The 19,716-nt window shown below is 50.2% G+C and overlaps 1 protein-coding gene across 1 annotated transcript; it reads left to right on the top strand.

Annotated features, from left to right (window-relative positions):
* Positions 1-13,546: 13,546 nt before the first annotated feature.
* On the top strand, positions 13,547-17,078 carry WNT8A (Wnt family member 8A; the record flags this gene model as incomplete). Its single annotated transcript, XM_082063256.1, has 6 exons — positions 13,547-13,621; positions 13,714-13,747; positions 13,948-14,086; positions 15,057-15,182; positions 15,309-15,451; positions 16,512-17,078. Exons 1-6 carry the CDS (start codon positions 13,551-13,553, stop codon positions 17,076-17,078), a joined length of 1,080 nt encoding a protein of 359 aa, XP_081919382.1. The 5' UTR covers positions 13,547-13,550.
* Positions 17,079-19,716: the final 2,638 nt, after the last annotated feature.

Raw genomic sequence — 19,716 nt, 5'->3', positions numbered from 1 at the left:
TTACGCTGGGCTTATACCTGTGTAAGACAAAGCCGAAACCAGGCTATGGGCTTCAGAAAATAAAAATGCGTGGTTGGGGTGGTGTTTAGAAAGCTCTCATCTGCTTAAGGGTTGCGTGACACTTGACATGTAATGTGAACAGTCAGAACTGCAATTAATAGCAGCATAGCCACAAAATGGGTGACTTTTGGTGGCAGCAAAAAGTAAACAGAGGTGGCCAAGGGAAAACAAATGGCATGTAGGACTAGTGATTTCAGTTAGAGCTTCATAAATGTCAGGGGTGTGCAAAGGGCCAAGACAGCCACTGCTCATCAGTTTAACACTGCTGTTTTCCCTTCATGACCGAGTTGGGGTTGGTTTTGTGCACATTCTCCTTTGAGGACCTCATTCCCCTTGGCACCTAAGGGAGTTTTTTAGGGTCTGCTGAATTTATTAATACTTGTTTTTATCTAAAAGGTGAAGAATGCAAAAGGTTGAGCAACAAGGAAAACAGTGCTATTTTCTTTGTGAGTCTTGCCCTCCCCTCACCCCCTGCACACTTCGGGCTCAAAGAGCCTCTGACTTTATTTAAATATCTGCTTTGATGACAGTTCCTTCATGGAGAAAGCCTTCAGAGATAGCACTCAGTGCAACAACACCTCCTGGAAACTCATAGTTAATACCATTCAAACAGGTTACCAGTTACTTTTCCCCAGGATGACTTTTACGCATCATATTGCACTCAGCAGGTAAGTCCACAGACTAGACTTCCTCCTTGTTTGTGCCAGGAGACGGCGTTTTATTACACATGATAATCTCCCTCCTTCTCTGCCAGCTCAGAGCGCCTGCCAACTCACTCAGCACAATACATTGTAAGTCACCAAAACCTCTTTGGCACAACTGAGTTGGTGTCTTCACCCCCAAGTTCTCCCAGAAACTCAAGGGCTGGGCTGTGTCCTCAAGCTGGCATTTCACGGGCAGAAGGGAAGGAAGAATACAGAGATATTCTCCTCTCATGTTTGCACAGATATAAAGGATTAGCAGCGTGGCTCTAAGGAGTGATGCGAGAGATCAGAGCACTGTCTACAGCTCTGGAGGTATCAAATTTGTCCAAGCACTTGGCTTGGAGCTGCTCCTGGTGCCGCTGCAGGGCTCACTCCACCCCTGTGAGACCTTCTCCTGATTTTACCATTTACATTTAATGCCTGACACTGTAAATCCAACATCTCAGCACTTTCGTTTATGTCACACCCCACTGGAAAGACTGCATAGATGAGAAAATCTTTAGCCAAGTTCCCCACTCTGGATCTGACAGCAAGAGCTGTTGAGCTACAGCCAGAGTACAAAGCAGCTGCACACCGGGGAAAAACTGCTGAGCTCGAAGGCCAGATCTTCCCGCCTTTCACCCACCTGCCCCAGGTGAAACACAGCTTTGGGGACAGTTTCTTTCACCATTAGGAGTTAGAAGAGGCTTAAAGACATGTAGCTACAGTATCCTGATTTGAGAAGGGTCCCTCTCTGCTGCTCTGTGAAACCACCTCAGCAGCTGGATCAGGAGATTAAAATTTGTCAAGAGCAGGGACAAGTGTGGCTCCCTGTTATGTCAATCAAAGAGCATTACAGCCCTTATGGGCAGGGCAGGCCCTCTTATCTGGGAACACAGACCGAGAATCTGCTCATCATTTAAGGCCAAAACAGTGGATTTTCATCTTTCCAGTCATTACACTAAGGAAATATTTGTTCCTGCAATTGAAAGGGAGCTACAAAAGAAGCCAAACCAAACACCTTGTCCACACTTAGGAAACACCTTCTGGGTGTTAACCTGCTCCTGACCTTCACTCCCAGGAAGAGCATCCTCCAGCACCGAGACTCCACCTGCTTGAGGAACCAGGGCAGGCAGCTGAGCTGCAGACAACTTCATCAGCAAACTCAACCAGCTCCAGGTGGGAAATCTAAATATTTTTGCCAATTAGCAATAACCTTTTGCTGTTTTGGTAATGAGACATTACCTCGCAACTCCTCCAAAGGATAAAAACCTTCCATTATAATCCAGTTACAGTAAAAATACTCATTATGTGATGCCCGTTTTCTTGGCATCACCACGAAGACAATCTGTGAGTCACCTCTGATTGCTCTGCACAGTCACAGTGAGCCCCAACTGAGCAGAGGAAATCTACATTCCTTTTGTTATTATACAGAATGTATTTGATTTAATAAACCTCTTTAGGCAGGTGTTTGATAACAGTGAAAACCAGGGAGACAATCCCTAAACGTAGCTCTCCTAAGAAAAGGGCACATGTGTGTTGTGTCTCAGTCGGAGCCCAGCTAAAACCCCCTGGAGTTCCTGCTGATCCCAGCTCACATAACACAGACTGACGCTCAAAGCATGTGTGGGGTTTTTTTTCCAAATATTTTTGGGGTTCTTTCTTATTCGGGTTATTAGCCCTGTGGCTGCTGAGGCATCTCACAGCAGATCTTTAGGTCCAGCTCTGCAGTAACGAGGACAATCAGCTTTAGCTGGGTGGCTGGTTTCCCACAACAAAAGCTGAGATGCCCATGCAAGGCCAAGGCTGGAGATGTCTCAGCTTTGGGGAAACACCTTTCTGTGTTTCTGCTCTGTTGCTGGTGGTGCTTCACATCAGAGACCTCTCCTGCTAAGAGAAGAATGGGGAAAGAAACAGGGGGAGATGCGAGGGAATGAGGACTCTGACCAAGCTCAGTGGGATTTGGAAGGAGGAGGTTGTGGGGCCAGGAACGCAGCTGCGGGGGTGCCCACAGCAGCAGGAACTCAAGGCAGAAGATGCCAGAGCGGCTCTCATGCCTCTGCCCATCTCCCCCTCCCTTTTCCAAAAGCACAGGGTGAAAACAATAATCTTTTTAAAAGCACTAACCTTCTGGTGCCAAGCTGGGGGAGCCTCCCACACCGCACACAGGCAGACAAAGCCGCCGTGTCCTCCGGGTGCCAGGCATGGGCAGCCAGCCCCGGCCGCTCCACCTGCCCCCGCCCAGTGGGTCTGCGGGTCGTCCCAACCCGATCCTGGGCACCGAGATGTGCCCCAGCAGCAAAACCCACTCAGCACTGAGCATCAAACACGGTGTGGGGATGCTGGGGCTGAGCCAGAGAATGTGGGAGTAGGGGGGTGCGTGTGTACGTGGGGGTGTTTCTCCAGCTCCAACCCAACTCCACTCAAACCGACAGCAGGGTAAGCTCCCGTTTTGTCTTCTGCAGCGGGTATCTGTGCCAGGAAAGGGGCCCAGTGCACTTTCTGTCTTGTGAGAAGAGCTGGCTGGGGAAGGAACAGTTGCTGGGGATGGTTCGCGCACATCTTGTACGCTGTGCTGACAACAGCTCTTGACAGCTCCCACCATCAGTTGCAAATCTCCCAACGCTTCGTATTTGCTTTGAGGTCTGACTCCAGAATTCATTCGATTCACAGGGAAACAGGAAAACAGGGAGCGGAATGGGGAGCAAAAGGGTGTTTCCAGACACCGTGGTCAAACAGACACATGAAAATGGGGTCTTTTAGTGCTCCAGCAGTAGGCACAGAACAAAGAGAATGAGATTTTTAAAAACAACCTCAGGAATTTTAAGCTGGACTCATGAATTTAGAGGCCAGTTCAGTATTGAAATTTTTTGATTTGGTGAAGTTCCAACAAGCAGGGAAGAAAAAACTGATGTGTGACTCCAAGTGGGTGTTTGCAAACAGCATCTTGTTTGGGAAAAATAACTGCTTTTGGTCTGCTTTGTTTTCTCATGATGCTGGAAATAATTCTCCCACTCAGAGGGAAGAATTGGATTTTTCTTTTTCTTCCTCATCACGGGAGCTAACCCAGGTCACCCACCCCACCCCACCCCACCCCATCCCATCCCTGCTAGCACCAGAGTCACCACCTTGAAGTGTCAAAGGAACACACGTGTGGGTCCTATATCACATGTTTCATTTAGCAGTGAGGAGCTCAGCCATGAGATGACCTGGGTGAAGGCACAGGCCTCTGGGGCCGAACAAGGCTGACCTGGGGCAGCAGCATAGCTCCTGGGACCCTTCTCTCCAGGGAGCAGGAGCAGCAATAGCTACTAGTGCTATAATAGGTCCCTAGTAGCTTTATCATAGCTCCAGCCTCCTCACCACTCCTCCTGACTTGTACCATTTTATTTCTGTCCTGTCCAGACTCCTATTTCAGTGGAAACTGAGTAACTGGAGCCTGCAGTGCTGCTTTGTGCCAGCTTTGGCCATCAACCACCATGCCCCAGCTCCAGCATGGACCTCACCAGCAAGAGTGGAAAGGAGCAAGGGTGTTCAGAGGGAGGAGGCATCAAACAACTTTTGTGGCAGCTGCAGTTCTCCTGTGTTGGCAGACATCCCCAATAATGCTAATGACTTTGGTGGCATTAATCCAGATGAAATGGGGGCAGCTAAAATGTTATTAGCCTGAATGCAAGAAGGCTGTGGGTGCTGCTGGAGGATTGCTCTTGCCCACCCAATGCTCTCCCTATCTTGGTCATGTAGCAAAGGGAGATGTTTGCTCAGTGGAGGGCTTCAGAGCGGGGAAAACCTGGAGGAAACTGCTCCCAGCATGAGCGAGTGGGTATTGCCATGACCACACAGCAAACACAGGCCTGCCCAGATATTCCCCAGCCTTGGGCCAGCCCCAGGGTGGCACAGTACAGCACTGCATGGCACAGCACAAGCATCGCACTGCATGGCACAAAATGGCACAGCCTAGCACAGCATGTGGCACGGCATGGCACGGTGCTCCCTCCCATGGACATGCCAACCCACTCGGGTCCACGCTGGCACCACTTCTGACACACCCAGCTGAATGTCCTCATGCCTCTGTTTTAACACACCCCTGGCACCATTTTATTATCCCGTTGCTTTAACATCCCAAGCTCAACGTGCAAGACTGGGGCTCCAACTGAAATTTTATTTCTCTTTTAATGTATTTCAAAAATACTCCGGGGAATTGGAAACATCATGACTCCAGTGTGGCTGTATCAGCGGCAGGAATCTGCCTCCCCGTTCACAATAGATAAATGAAGAATAGTTCAAACAGGAGCTGCCTCGACATGAACACTGGCTCCTCGCGGCACTGACCCTGGCTTCGTTTATTTTCTACCTGTACGAAGCACTAATAAAGCTCTAATGTATCTGCTTTTCTAAACTTTATGTCTGAAGCATTCAGTGGTGCCTGGCTAAGGTGAAATAAAAGAGGTTAACCTAAAATAGCACTCAGTATTCAGAACAGGCTGAAGAATATAAATCCCACAGCCATGCTCGAATGACAGGGATGCTGTTTCTCTGTGTAACACTAGCATAAATACACGGACTGGCAACACCTATCAGTGGCTTTGGTCTCTGCATCAGTGTGCACCGAGTCCATGCTCAGGCCACTCAGAAAGGCAATTTATTGAGACTTGAGATTAACCCCCCGGGGTGCTGCTAAGCCGTGCACAAGCCAAGTAGGACCCGAAGCACCGACAGGAGCAGGGCCAGGTGTCCCTGCAGACACTCGGTGCCCGCAGCTGGACCTGCCAGCGCTCAGGACCAGCAACACCCCGCTTACCCCACCATTAATATATATTAACGACAGTAACCAAATCCCCCCAATTTAAGTGAGGTACACTGTCAGGGTGAATTTAGGAAACTTATGCTCCAGGCTTGTTCCTGCCTCTCCCCTTGAGCAAGTGCCATCACCTCATTACACTTCGGCAATGTAAGAGATGTCTGGGCAGCCTCCCTCCTGCTCACGCAGGCAGCAGAAGTGCAGTGCAATGCAGGGTCCCCAAATATGGTCTCCGTTATTTCACAATAGTTGCATCCAGACAAGCTTTCCTGTCCCTGAAAGGGCATTTTGCTAAAACACAGCTCCTCCTTGCACCGAGCATGGCCAGACGAACCACAGAGCCACTATATAGATATTTTTTATTATTCATGCAGCCTGAAAAAGCCAGGGATGGGGCAGACAACATAAGCAACAAGCACCAAAAAGTCACTGGAGGTTGTTCTGTTTTTTTTCCCAGCTTCCGCCTGAGCTACTCAGGTTGGAGGGTGCTCTGCAAAGCCTGTCCTATCCACACATGTCCATCAGCCACCCAAGTGCCACTGGACGTGGCTGGAACGGGTGTGTGGTGCGGGGATGTCCCACAGGGGGGAGCCTTGTCACCAGCCCAGGGGACAGTGCCTGGGGTGTACTGCCATGGGGACACTGCCCGGGAACGCTGCCCCGGGGATCCCCACCAACCACTGCACCGTTGGGTTTGATCCGGCACCGTCTGTCTTGCACCATTTCCACCCTCTCTGAATTAATGGATGCAAAACGTCCTGTCTTCGTCCTTGAGGCACTGGGCAAAGCTCCCTCTAAAACTATTCACAGTTCAGGCTTTCGGGGGGGAATATGATCAAGGAAATCTGTTTTCAAAGGGTGTTACTGGGAAAAAAAAAAATCAGCCTATGGAAGGTCCTAACAGGTCTCTGTGCCCAAAGGATGCTGACAAGCTGGACCGGTGAGCTGGATCCCCACCTTATGGCTTCCTATCAAGTCAAATTTAAACAACATAGTAAAGGCCTAAAACTGGTTTAGTAAAGCCAGAGACCTTGTCACGAGTTGTCACCTCATGCTGAACTCAGGTAACACTGGAGATCTCTCCTCCCACCTCAAAGATTAATAAATGCATGGCACTGCCTTCACCCTCAGACTGATTAAAGCATCTATACAAATACGACATCAATGCCCTGCTCCATTAAGAAATTAAAATACGCAGCTCGACGCCTGTGAAAAGACAGGCAGGGCAGGAAGAGCTTCCCTGGGGGGAACAGAGCAAATTGCTGGAGCCACAGCGGGCACACGGGGGGACCGAGTCCCCGCGAAGTACAGCTTCCACACCGCCTTCTTGGGGCAAAGCAAGTGTCAGAAGCAAGTTTTCTCCTCACTTTGTTTTTCCAAGCAAGATTCAAAGTGCTTTTAAAGTTACTCTTTGGCCCAGGAGGAAGCCTCTTCCCCCAGAGGAAGCCTCAACTTTGTGCACTCAGAATCACGCCGCCCAAAGAAATAAAAAGGAGTTTTAAGAATATTTGTAGCTCAAATCACCATTTTAATCTGTGAGTCTCAACACCCCCCACGCTTGGTGTGTCAGACACAGCCAGCACTGACACACGTGTCCCCAGCTACCATCTTTGGACTTAATCTGTTCCCCGTGACATGAAGTGGATGAGGGGCAAGAGGGGTGACAGAGACACAGCCGCAAAGGGACAGCGTGAGGAACCACACTGAGAAAGGCTGGGGAGCACCACATGAGCCGGCTTGTAATCAGTTAATTTAACTTGAGTTTGGCCGGGAATGATTAAGAAGGAGGTGATAATTTTCCTCAGTATCAAGTGCCCAATCTCTTCCTGGACAGGCTTTTATCTGCTGAGGTGACACATTGCCAGGACAGAGATCTGTTCCCGCATGCAGATGCCCAAGCAGTAACCTATCTGCTGCACTAACACCGTTTTGCATGACACTTCCTTTAAAGAGGGAGAGAAAAACAAAACACTTGTCCCTGCTTTATAATGCCGTAGTGTAAACAGCCCTGTAGGCTTTGAAGGACACACCTAAAGGAGGCAGGTGAGGTGAGGCTGATCAGGTCACGAAACTGCCTCCCCAGGGCAGACCAGGTGACCGAGTCCTCTGGAGAGCTGCTGAGATCTGGAGGTTGATCTAAACTGGTATGTTTTTCTCTGCCCTCCTTTTCGGGGCAGCTCAAGACACAGCAGGACCGAGTTTCAGATGCTTCATTGCCCAGAAGCAGCTTGGCATCATTTTTGGATGCTGTGGAGACAGAGGCATGGAGCGGCTGCTGGGATTTAGGAAAGTCAGCTAGGAGGGAACAAGGGCCCCTCAACAGCCCTTTTCCAGGGTTAGATGCTCAGTGGGGAAAAGTTTCACTCAGCCGGAAGGGGTGGGAGAGCTTTGGCCAGGAGATGTGGCCTCCCTCGGCAGCACAGAGGGGACACCGCTGCCTGTGCCTCACAGAGGGACATGCTAGAGCTTTTAGAGAGACATTTGACTCTGCAGACTCATCTGCTACTTGCCCCGTGCTGGGAGGGCAAGGGAGTTGCCTTTGGGAGTCTGGAAATGGTTGAGGACAGGGAGATGGAGGCTTAGGAGGAGAATGGGGAAATCACCGGAGTAAGAAGACAGTGGAAAACTACAGCTTTAAGACACATAATGCAAAACTGAGGGGGAAGGAAGGAGAAGAAATGCCCTATATCTGCTTGCCAGTGAAATAGCCTCATTCTCCCCATGAGCACCATCCCAGCTTGGCTCTGGAGCTGAGATCACTGTTTCGAATGCTCATGTGAGCTTCTGCTTCAGCAGACACGCAGCAGTGCCCGCAGCCTTCCCCACACAACCTGGAGGGAGGCTGCGGCCTTCCCAGCCCACCCTGGCCAGAAATCCCGCTGGGCTCCAGGCCGCGGCGCCGGGGGACGGCTGCTGGGATCCAGGGCTGGCAGTGCCGCTGGGAACCCAGGCATCCAAAGTGACTTCCCCCAGGGAAACAGGCACTGCTCCTCGCAGGGCAAACACCCACCTCCAGCCGCTGCCGCCCTGGGTGGGGGGGCTGTCAATGGGGCTGGAGGGACCCCAACCCATTGCCCATCCTGTTCCCCCCTGCCATGGCAGGTCTATGCTCACCCGTCTCATTCCTGACACGTGGTGAGCCTGCAGCAAATTAAATCTCCCCCTTGAGCCTCTTGCTCTGCTGCTTGCTGATGGAAAAGAAAAAAAGGCTTTTCCTCCCTCATTTGCTCCATCCTCTCTTTCTAGCCTAAACCCAGTGTCCTGTGCACACACGCCTGAGAGCTCTGCAATGCTCCGGAGCCATTTCCAGGACCCCCATCAGGCCATTCCACTCTTCCCAAATCACCTTGACAGCCCTTGCTGGGACACGTCCATGTCCCCAGCCAGCTTCTGGCTGGAAAAGTCAGAATTTGGTTCTAAACCTGGATTTTTTGCTTCCTGAAACCAAAAGACATGAAGCCCAAAGTGTGCAACTTGGAGTCTCCTGTGGTCCTAGGTTTTGTCATCCTGATGGTCCTGTACTCTATTTCAGGGTGTGTTTCTTTCAATAGCAAATCAGGATTGAAAATTAGACAGAAAAACTGGTTGCATTGGTACAACTGACGGGGGACAAACTGCTGCAGGGAGGCAGGAACTCCTCGAGATAATGTTGTCCCTAGGAAAGCACACCTAAACCATCACTTAGTTTTCAGTGAACATCAGGCCACTTTAACTATGTGCTAAAATAGGAATGAAGAGGACTAAACCTATGGGATAGGTGTGACATAAAACCTGATTTTAGCTTCACCACCATCCTCAATTACCATTCATTAATCCAAACATTTGTTGTATGGGCAAAACTCCCACCAGTGCTGCCAGGTCCAGGGCTGGGGTCCTGCCGGCATTGGGAACCGCAGCGGCTCCCAAGAGACTGCGCAGCAGGCAGAGCAACAGGGACCTCTTTCCCCCAACACACAAAGGTTAAATGTTGGGAAGGCTGAAAAAAAACCCAATTTCTGCATAGAGCTGACCGTGCAGGAAGATCTCCCCATGGCTGCAGCCCTCCACAATGGAGTATTTTGAAGCAAAGCAACCCGTCCCCTTTGCTGAGTGGCTGGCTGTGCACAGAGCAAGGATGTGGCATCACTCGGGCGGCTCCCTAGGGTGAGTGGTGGAGGAGAGCACCATAAAACATCCTCCACCTTGCTAGCAAGGGGGTGGCTTTCTAATTACCCAGGTGGATTTTTATTGTAACAAAGCCAGCAATGCAGGATTTGACGCCAGGGGTCTGAATGTGTCACCTGCCGAGGGCAATTTAGCAAGTGGTCTGTGCTTTATTCGCCTGTTGTCCACAGCCGTGGGGCTCGCTGCCCCGAAAGCTGAGCCCGTCCCTGTGGGTCCCACTGCCTGGCAGAGTGTGCGGGACTTGTATAAACTGATTTATCTCATGTTCTCTTAAAACACATATTCTGATGTGAAGAGGGTTGTATGGGCATATGGGGCTGTCTATACTATTACTGTCTCATGGCTTGGGGCAGATAGGAATACCACATATTTTAGGATGCTGATCATCCCGTGAAAAGCACTGTCTCTTTGGTCATATAGCAAGAAAATAAGAAACAAAGCATCAACATTTCATTAGTAAAGCCACAGGGCTCCATCCGACACTCAGGACACCACTTTCCAAACATCCTGCCCTGCAACAGCACATGGAGCCACCACACCAGGCAGCTTGTGGCTGACCTTGAGGTCCAAGGTTGTCCAGAACAACTGACGGTTTTCTGCATAACCAGGTAAATTCAACAGAATTTGCCTTTCAGATTTTTTTTCCCCCCCTATCCAAGACTAAACCAAAAGCAAGTTTCTAGGTAGTGGGAAAACAAAGAGAAACTCCTTTGGCATTGTTTCACAGATGGGATCTACGGCTTTTCCCACGGGTGATGGAGAAGCACCCAGCCCCGCTGCAGCCCGCCGAGCCCAGCTGGGCTTCGCCCGCACATGCCCTGCGATGTACGCAGCAAAGCGCCGAAGTCAGGTGCTGAACAGCTGCACCCAGTCCAGCTCTACCACCGATTTACCCTGAGATCTCAAGACCGCCTGGCTCTGTGCCTCAGTTTACCCAACTGTAAGACAGAGGCAGCTATATTAAATCTCTTTTACTGCAAAGACATGGCATGAAACACCCTGTAAATGCAAAATTGATCAAGACAGCAAGACCACACTTTTGCATAAGGTGGGAAAGTCCTGCAGTGATAGACTGGGAACGTCCCAGTCCCAACTGGTGTGCCAGGCTGGATAACCCCGCTGAAGCACTGGCTGCCGCTCGCCCAGACCAAGCTGTAAATGTGGAAGAACAACCACAGCAGCGCGGGAAGGCTTGTCCCAACACGCCGCTTTTTTTGCTGACAACTAGCATTAAGTGACGACATTACAAGTGACTTTTAAGATCCCTGTGACTTTAATTGGAAAGGACATTTTTAATAACCCAGGCAAATAGCTGTGTGATCCTGCCAACTGCAGCGACTGCTCGCGGCACAGCTTCACACCCAGAGACGCTGTTATTCCTCTGGCATGTGATAGAAATATCATGTGTGAACTGACATAGCAGACACACAAGCATTTTTCTAGCTGTACAAGCTCTGTTAGATAAAAAAAACCAACCCAATCAAACCAAAAATCAGTATGCCCCCAGAGACAGCCAGAAACAAACCCCAAAATGACCTGCATGCATATAGAAAATGCACAGAAGATTTCCCAACTGTATGCATAGACTTTAATCAATGAACTTCACTGATACATGGGAAACATTTTATTCCCAGTAATGGTCCTTTGACAGCTCTAACAAGTAGGATTTCTTCGGGATGGTAATGATTAAAATGCTGACTCACAGAGGGTTTTGCCATGCTGGCGGGACTACACCAGCTTTGTGCTCACTTGGAAGGTATTTTGCATCCCTACTTTTCAACCAATCTGCAATTTTAATCCTCTGGCTGCAAAGAGTTGTTTGCAGCTTTGCCCAGCTGACTCCAGGTTTCCCTTCTGGAGGGTCTGGAGGAACAGGGTGCTGAGGGTTCTCCTCTCACTCACTAATGGGCAGCAAGACTGGGAAAACCCCTGTGTTTCTGCAGCTGTGAATGGTGAGGAGCTCGTCTGCCTGCTCCTGGGAAGCGGGGAGAGGAGCAACCGTCCCCCAGTAGATGGGAGCTGAGCCGACAGACCCACGCTTCAGCCAGCCAGCACTGGCATGCATGAAACCATCGGGCAGGCTGCTGGCTTGGCAGCGTTCTCACGCGTTTCATGGTGGGACGTCAAAGTACAAGGTGTTTCAGAAAGATGGACACAATTTCACGATGGCAACGTGTTGCAGTTACACAAAAATTTACAAGCGGTTTAATGATTTATCAAGCTTTAGTAACCTTTTTATAAATGCTCTATGTTCCCCCCCACCTGCTGCATGGACAACATCAAGACGATAGTTGAATTTGTATACAGTGATTTCAAATTGGGTCCATCTTTTTGAAACAGCCTGTCCTTTGCAAACATCTTTAAGATGCAGCCTCTTGCCTGCCTGTAGTGCTACTCATGCAGCTGCTCGCCTGGGGTGTAAAGGTGGGGTTTAGCCTCATGTGGCCCCTTTCGTTCATGGCACAGCCCCCCAGATGCCACAAGCAGCCCCATTCCCTTGAACCTCACATTTGCAGCCCCTTCCCGAGCCACCCAGCAGCAGCACTGATTGACACCAGGAGACAGGGTGTCCCCAGGAGTCAAGAGGAGAGCTGGGAGGAGGAGGAGGGCAGCACATCTGTCCTGCCTCGCAGCCAGATGCTGCAGCCCTGTGCCATGGGGCAGTGCCTGGCAGAGCCAGCAGACTGCTTGGCAATGCTGGCATGGCACTGCTTTTGGGCTAAGCACCCGCACTGCCCTGCTCAGCAGGCAGGACCCCTGCCCGGGGTGAGCCAGCCCCGCACTGGGACCATTCTGCCATAGGAAAACAGACCAAAAAGTTGAACCAAGAACACCATCTCGCGATTGCTCCATCTGCGGCATTACAGCTGTTAATGATATTGGCTGTAACTATTAAAAGGCTTTTTTTGGATGTTCTCTGGTAAGGATTTTCCTTTCCTGAGCCCGGCCGATGGCTCGGCAGCAGCAGAAGCCCCTCGCTCCACTCCGGGGGCGCGGGCAGCGCTCCTGCCTGCGGAGCCAGCCAGGAGCTGAGCTTGTGCTGCAGCAGCCTTTGCCATAGGGAAATTGCTAACCCCAGAAAACTGTTCCCCTAATTACAGTGTTGGAGCATGGAGCAAACCACATAAATGATTCACAGAGTGTTCCCAAGCTGCAGCCGCGTAAATTAGAGATATTTCCAAACACTCCCGAGCTGTGCACACTGTTATCAGGATGGAAATACAGAAAACTTCATCATAAAGAGGCGACGAGGGAAAAAAGCCCTGCCGTTAAATGCATCTCTTCAAATCAAGAAAACCTGGGGGGTCTGTTCCTTATAGATCTTTACAGAACTGTTGTTAAATCTCCTCGGGGAGTTCTCATAGGAGGGAGCAGTCAGATAGCAGGGGAACTATAGAAATGTATCAGCTTGTTATTTCAGAGCCTCTGCTGGCAAGCAGAGGATGAAAAGGAAAAGGCAAGCGGACTTGAGGCCAAGAGAGAGGGATGGCTGGCCGTGGGGCAGAGAGTTAAAAGTGTCCCATTGTTAGGGAAGTTTGCTCTCCTTCAGACCATCCCGCTCCCAGGGACACCGCGCCGCCTTTTGAAGTGCAACCTTAGGCGGTTCCTTGTCACCCCATTGGAGCGGGAGCTTTTTTACCACATTAAGTCATTGGGTAACAAATGAATGGGGGGGTTTTGACTATTCACAGCTTCACCTTATAAATATCAGGGTTGGAGGTTCCTGCAGTTTTGCTCCATCCCGATAGCTCACCTTGGGGAGGAGCAGAGGGAGGCGGCCCTGCGGCACAGAGAGCTTACGGATCAGCGAAAGGGACCCATCCTCGCTCCTCGTGACAGCCATGAAGAGAAGCACCTTCCTCATCCTCTCCATCACAGGGGTCTACAGCGCCATTCTCCATGCAGCAGCATGGTAGGGTCCAGCTCAGTGGAAAGGGCATTTATTTAGGGGTGCTCTTCAGCCTATGGTAAGCTGTGTGATTCATTTTCTTTTCTTCGTTTCAGGTCTGTGAATAACTTTCTGATGACAGGACCTAAGGTAATTAACACAGGGGCTATCAGGAATTTAAATAGAGCAATTTCATTTTGCAAATGGGAAACAGGGCTTTTTCAAGGAACCCGATTTCCCAGAGCATATCTGCTCCAAGTCCTGTTCCGTAATGAGGGAAAGGACTCACAACACATTTGTCTGTTCCTATTGATACGGGTGGGTTTTAACCTCGCTGTTTCCCATGCCAGGCTTACCTGACGTACTCCAGCAGCGTGGCGGCCGGGGCGCACAGTGGCATGGAGGAGTGCAAGTTCCAGTTCGGGTGGGAGCGCTGGAACTGCCCCGAGAGCGCCCTGCAGCTCTCCACCCACAACCGGCTCCGCAGCGGTGAGTGCGCCCGGACCCGCCAGCACCGCATCCCCAGCCCGGGATGCCTTTGGGTACCAGCCGGGATGTGTTCTGCAGAGTGCTGGGGCTGCTCTTTAAACCAAATGATGGAGAAGGATTTTGGTGTCCTAGAAGTCATGTTTGTTTTTCTCTATCTGTATTAGATGGTCTAATAAACAGTGCGAGTATTTTTCTAGGAATTTCAGGCTCTTTCCGGATCTCTATCCATGTCGGGCTGGAGCTGGGTCCTTCCTGCAGAGCTGCTCCTTGGGCTCACTTCGGCCACTTTTTGTGCAGCATCCCAGGGAGCACGATGCTGGAGGCACCTGAGCTTGCAATGGGGGCAAGTGCAGAGAGACAAAGGCAGAAAACAGAGACATGGCCAAAGAAACTGTCTTCATAAGAAAGCTGTGGATATATTTCAACACTGTCTCCTTCAACAAGAAGAAGTCTCTTTTTTTCCCAAAGCAGCGTCTCTATTTGAATCTGTTAGGAAAGAAAAAAAAGAAACTAAATTAGAAGGGTGGGTGCAGACAGCTGTTAGCACAGGTTCAATGACCAACCGAAACAAGAGCAATGGTGATTTTCCCCAGCAGGCAAGATCAGAGCATGAACATACCCCCTGAGCAGGAGGGACAGAGATGAATGGGAGAGCCAGGTGAAGGGAGTGATAACTCCACCAGAACAGGACAGGGGCTTTGCCTTGCCATCCTACTGTTGCCCAGAGACTCCATCCTGTGCACGGACAGCTGCATAATATTGTGCCACACTGCTGAACCCCTTGACTCTGAACCCTGAAAACACTCCAGTCATGAGCATTTAATTTCTGTAGCACCTTGCCTTTTGCACAAACTGGTTTGTTTTGCTTTTTTCTTCTTGCACCTTTGCGGTGCAGCAGATCTTCATTCCCAATAAACCAGGACCGATATCTATGTCTGCATGTGACAGATTTCTTTCCCCTCTCCCCCAGCTACCCGGGAAACATCCTTTGTACATGCCATCAGCTCGGCCGGCGTCATGTACACCCTCACCAGGAACTGCAGCATGGGAGACTTCGAGAGCTGCGGCTGCGACGACTCCAGGAACGGCCGTGTCGGTGAGCTGCCGGTTCCAGACGGGCTGTCGTCCTCTCTCCGTCCCCGCACGCAGCTGCCCCAGGATTTCAGGGCAGAACTCAGCCCAACGGGACAGTTCTGTCCCTTAGCGTGTGTCTGTCTTGCAGGTGGCCGAGGCTGGGTCTGGGGAGGATGCAGCGACAATGTGGAGTTTGGGGAGAGAATTTCCAAGCTCTTTGTGGATGCTTTGGAAACAGGACATGATACCCGTGCACTGATTAACCTGCACAACAATGAAGTTGGGAGACTTGTAAGTCAAATATAATTACAATAATAATAATAATAATAATAATAATAATAATAACAACGATGTCTTTATTGAAAATAAAATCCAAGAGCCTGGTAGGCTGTTCAGGTCCCCTTCTCCAGCCCTCTGTGAGAATCTAACCCCTGTAGTGTTTGCATGGGGAAAAAAATTCAGCCAGAATCTGACCCTAAACCTGAACACAAGGAATTGCAGTAAGAATTGTTCCTACTCACAGCTTTTGCAGCTGTGCGCAATGCAGTTAACTGCCAGCACACGCCACTTCTCCAGAAACGCATGGGGTTTACACACACCTGGTGCTTGTCTGGTCTGTAAGACAAAGCAAGAACCACAGTACCTTCTTGCAATGTGCATTTATATGCATTTCCAAGCTATTTGGCCAGAGGAGCCAGGTGTGAGCTGGCCCTGCTCTGAGCTGGCTGCCAGACTCGTCCCCCACTGCCTGCCTGGGCCGGCGGAGGCTCTCAGCATCTCGCCAAACCTCCTTGTCTGTAAAAACAAGGATGGCAACACTTAACATACCTATCTCATGGGGTGTGTCGAGGCTTAATCTCACCTAGATACCAGTGATTGGGACCTTATAGATACCAGAGGGAGATAGGTAGATAATATCTGTGAACTGCTTGGCCTGGAGGAGATGCAGAGAGGTTGGGTATGGTTATCCCAAAGAAGTTTCACACGTTTTAAATGAAACCTCTGAGAAGGATGATGGGTTGATGCTGCGATGAGCGAGGTGAGCAGCGTGAGAAGGGCATGACCCAACAAAGACACTTTTTTCCTGGCCCAAAGAAACAGCTTCTGCAAGGGCTGGAGACAATAGCTTGTGCCAACTCATTATATCTGTCCTTTAAATTAGCGAAGAGGGGCAGATGTTTTCCAGGAACTGAAATAAGAGCATCAGCTCACGTCTTGGAAGGACCTGAAGTCATGCTGAGCATAAGTCACTTTTGACCCATTGCCACCTGAATTAGAAGTGCCATATAGCCCAATTTTGAGATTTAAATGATGTTCTGCTGCTCCTAATTTCTGCACCTTTTGCACTAAGGCCGTGAAAGACACGATGAAGCGAGCCTGCAAGTGCCACGGGGTGTCAGGCAGCTGCAGCATCCAGACCTGCTGGCTCCAGCTCGCCGAATTCCGCGAGATCGGGAACTACCTGAAGATCAAATACGACCAAGCCCACAAGCTGGAGATGGACAAGAGACGGATGAGAGCCGGCAACAGCGCTGACAGCCGCGGGGCCACGGCAGAGACCTTCCACCACGTCCACCCCACCGAACTCATCTTCCTGGAGGACTCTCCCGACTACTGCACGAGAAACGCCAGCCTGGGCCACCACGGCACCGAGGGACGCGAGTGCCTGCAGACCGGCAAGAACCTCTCGCAGTGGGAGAAGAGGAGCTGCCGGCGGCTTTGCACTGAGTGCGGTCTCCGGGTGGAGGAGAGGAGGACGGAGGTGGTGTCCAGCTGCAACTGCAAGTTCCACTGGTGCTGCACCGTGCGGTGCGACCAGTGCCGGCAGCTGGTGGCCAAGCACTTCTGTGTCCGCCGCGACACTGCCGCCACCGCCCCAAACCACATCAGGCGGAGGAACAAGGGACATAAGAGATAGAGGGAGGTTTTGGTGCGCGAGGAGGACGCTTTGATGTCCCCATGCTCGGCAGCCTCTGGTGGAGATGGGGAGAGAAGGAGCATCCCTGGGGCATCACACCAGGCAATGAGACCTCCTGCAGATGGAAGCTGGGGGATTAGGAAGCACAAGGTGCAGGTACCAAGGGACCACAGTCCTTCTTGCTTCCATGTTTTTTTCCTCAATATTTGCTGGTAGCTTCTTTCTTTTCAGGAGTCACTCTGTGTATCAGACAGAGGGAAGAATTTCATGGTTTTGGTGGATTCAACCCCTTATGCCACATCCAGCGGGTCTGCCAAGGCCAGCAGTGGGACTCCAACCCCATGACAAGCAAGGTGGGGACAGGCACGGTGGCCAAAAGCAGGTCCCATGGGGCAGCTCTGTCCCATCAGTTCATGCACAGCAGCTGCTTGGCAGCATTTTTAGTGGAAAACTTACGCACTTTCTAACGCAAGAAGAGGTTCTGCAGTACCGTGGTGTGTGTTATTATGACTGTAGCCTGATAAGTTTACAGCCAGTGTTTACAGATTTCATTCCCCCTCCACACCCTTTTAAATTTTGTATTTTGGTATCAGAACCCCTATTCCCAGTAGACAGTAGCTTCATGTATTTGTACTAGATACAATTAAGGAGTTTACAATTCCTATGCTTTTATTTTTTTATTTAGCAGATAAGAATTCAGAATTCTTTATGCCTAATGTTGTTTATAAATAAGCTGTATTACTGCTTAGCACAATCTGTTTTCTCTATATATTTTGAAGTTCTCTAAAGAGTGAGATTTTGGACTGTATTTTGCAATAAACACCACAATGAAAAGGACTGGCTTTTTCCTTTCTGACTTCCTAGCAATATGACTTCAGGTGCAAAATTATCCCTTTCTGTGTAAAATCCATCACTTCCCAGATTTCTCATCATTAACCCAAAAGCCACTGAAGCCATTGAGAAGATTGTTCTCCTAGACCTCAATAAAAGTTGGCTCCAGCCTTCAGTCCCCAGAGGGTTTGCTCTAATACCTATCACCATAATATCAAACCTTTCTCAAGTGCTGAGTATGCAGGCACTGCCTGGCTAAAGCTGATTGTGCAGCTCCCGATGCCTCTTTAATTTGCCTGGGCCAAACATCCCCCAGACAATGTGAATCTGCTCCGCTTTGATGTGGAAAGCAACGGCGCTCGCTGCAAAACTCTTGGAGGCACAAGAGGGGCCCTTTGAACTGGAGGCAGGGGAGAAAACTTGGGGACAGTTGTGAATGTGTCTGCTGGTTCCCTGCTGCTCTGGGTGCAAACAGCCCCGCGCCAGGGTGGGGACAGCAGGAGGGGACATGGGTGGGTGGCCCGTCCCAGGCAGGTCCTGCTCTCCTCCTGGCCTCCCCAGGGCTGTACGTCAGCACCCATCATGCAGGGGCAAAGGATGAAAGGATGCTCTACCAGGTTTGCTTTGCAGAGGAGGAGACACAAGTGGGATTAAAAAAACCTACAAAGGCTTTGATGCTATTGTGTCTGGGTATCTCGAGAGCTCCTACTGCAAACACAACCTCCACACTCGAGCCACATCAGGAAGCTCAAGGTGTAAAATCCACAAGTCGCAAAACACTTCCACGCATTTACCTTTGCAAAGAGCTGTTCTGTTAGAGCTGGAAAGGGCCGCTCATTTGGGGGGCTTCTTTGCTGCCTTCACAGTAGCTGTTTCTCAAATTTCCATAACTAATAGGTCACACCACCAAAGCAAAAAAAAAAAAACCTCAGAGTTTTTGCACGGTATTGCCACAACAGCATTTACAACTCACCAAAAAGACCCAGACTTTACTTTTGCAATATCTGCTGGGGTTCCCCAGGTTGCTGCTGCCCTGGGTCAGTGCTCAGCAGCACCAGCCCCATCCCTGGGCAGCCCCAGGGTGCTGCCAAAATCCCGTGGAGCCACAAAACGAGGCTGCACAGAGCACAGGATGGTCACTGCTGATGGGCCCTCGGAGGGGGGAAACTATTTCACCTGGATAATTCCCAAGCACACATAAAAAATGTCTTGCTGTATAACAATAGCAGAGTTAATAAACTACACAGGTATATCGCAGGAGATGAGGGCTCCCAGTGAGCAGGCATGTTCAGGACATGTATCATCTTATACATCTGTGTATCATCTTATACATCTTTCTGCAGCATCTTCTCAAACTAACGTTAATGCAGAAAATAAGAAGTGGCAGGGTTGCGGCTGCCCACAGCACCAGATCAGATCTCTGTCCAGTGCAGGCTCCGTGCTGGGGCAATCGGGCTGCAGAAGGGAGCAGAGATACTGAGACTGATCCTTGTCCTGCCAAACCCTCCCGCTCCCACCGACCCTCAGCCAGGGCCTTGCCGAGCCAGCACTCGTACCCACCACATTGCGTTGAAGTGCTGAAGATGAGCCGCTCTTCCTTGAATTTGTCTAATTACTTTTTAAAATCCATTTACATTTCCGGCACCCACATTATCAAAGGCAATGAGTATATCTTATCCGAAAGCCAGAGACCAAATGCAAATTGAAGCAAACTCAAGAGAAAGTTACGTACCATCCCATGCTACAAGTTCCCACTCTCTTTTTATAGCTTGCAGAGATAATACTGAGTCTAAACAAATACAAAAAC

The sequence above is a fragment of the Streptopelia decaocto genome (assembly GCF_964273445.1).
Source record: "Streptopelia decaocto genome assembly, chromosome: 12".
Taxonomy (NCBI): domain Eukaryota; kingdom Metazoa; phylum Chordata; class Aves; order Columbiformes; family Columbidae; genus Streptopelia; species Streptopelia decaocto.
The sequence above is the reverse complement of the archived record's forward strand: the minus strand, read 5'-3'. Positions and strand labels throughout refer to the sequence as shown.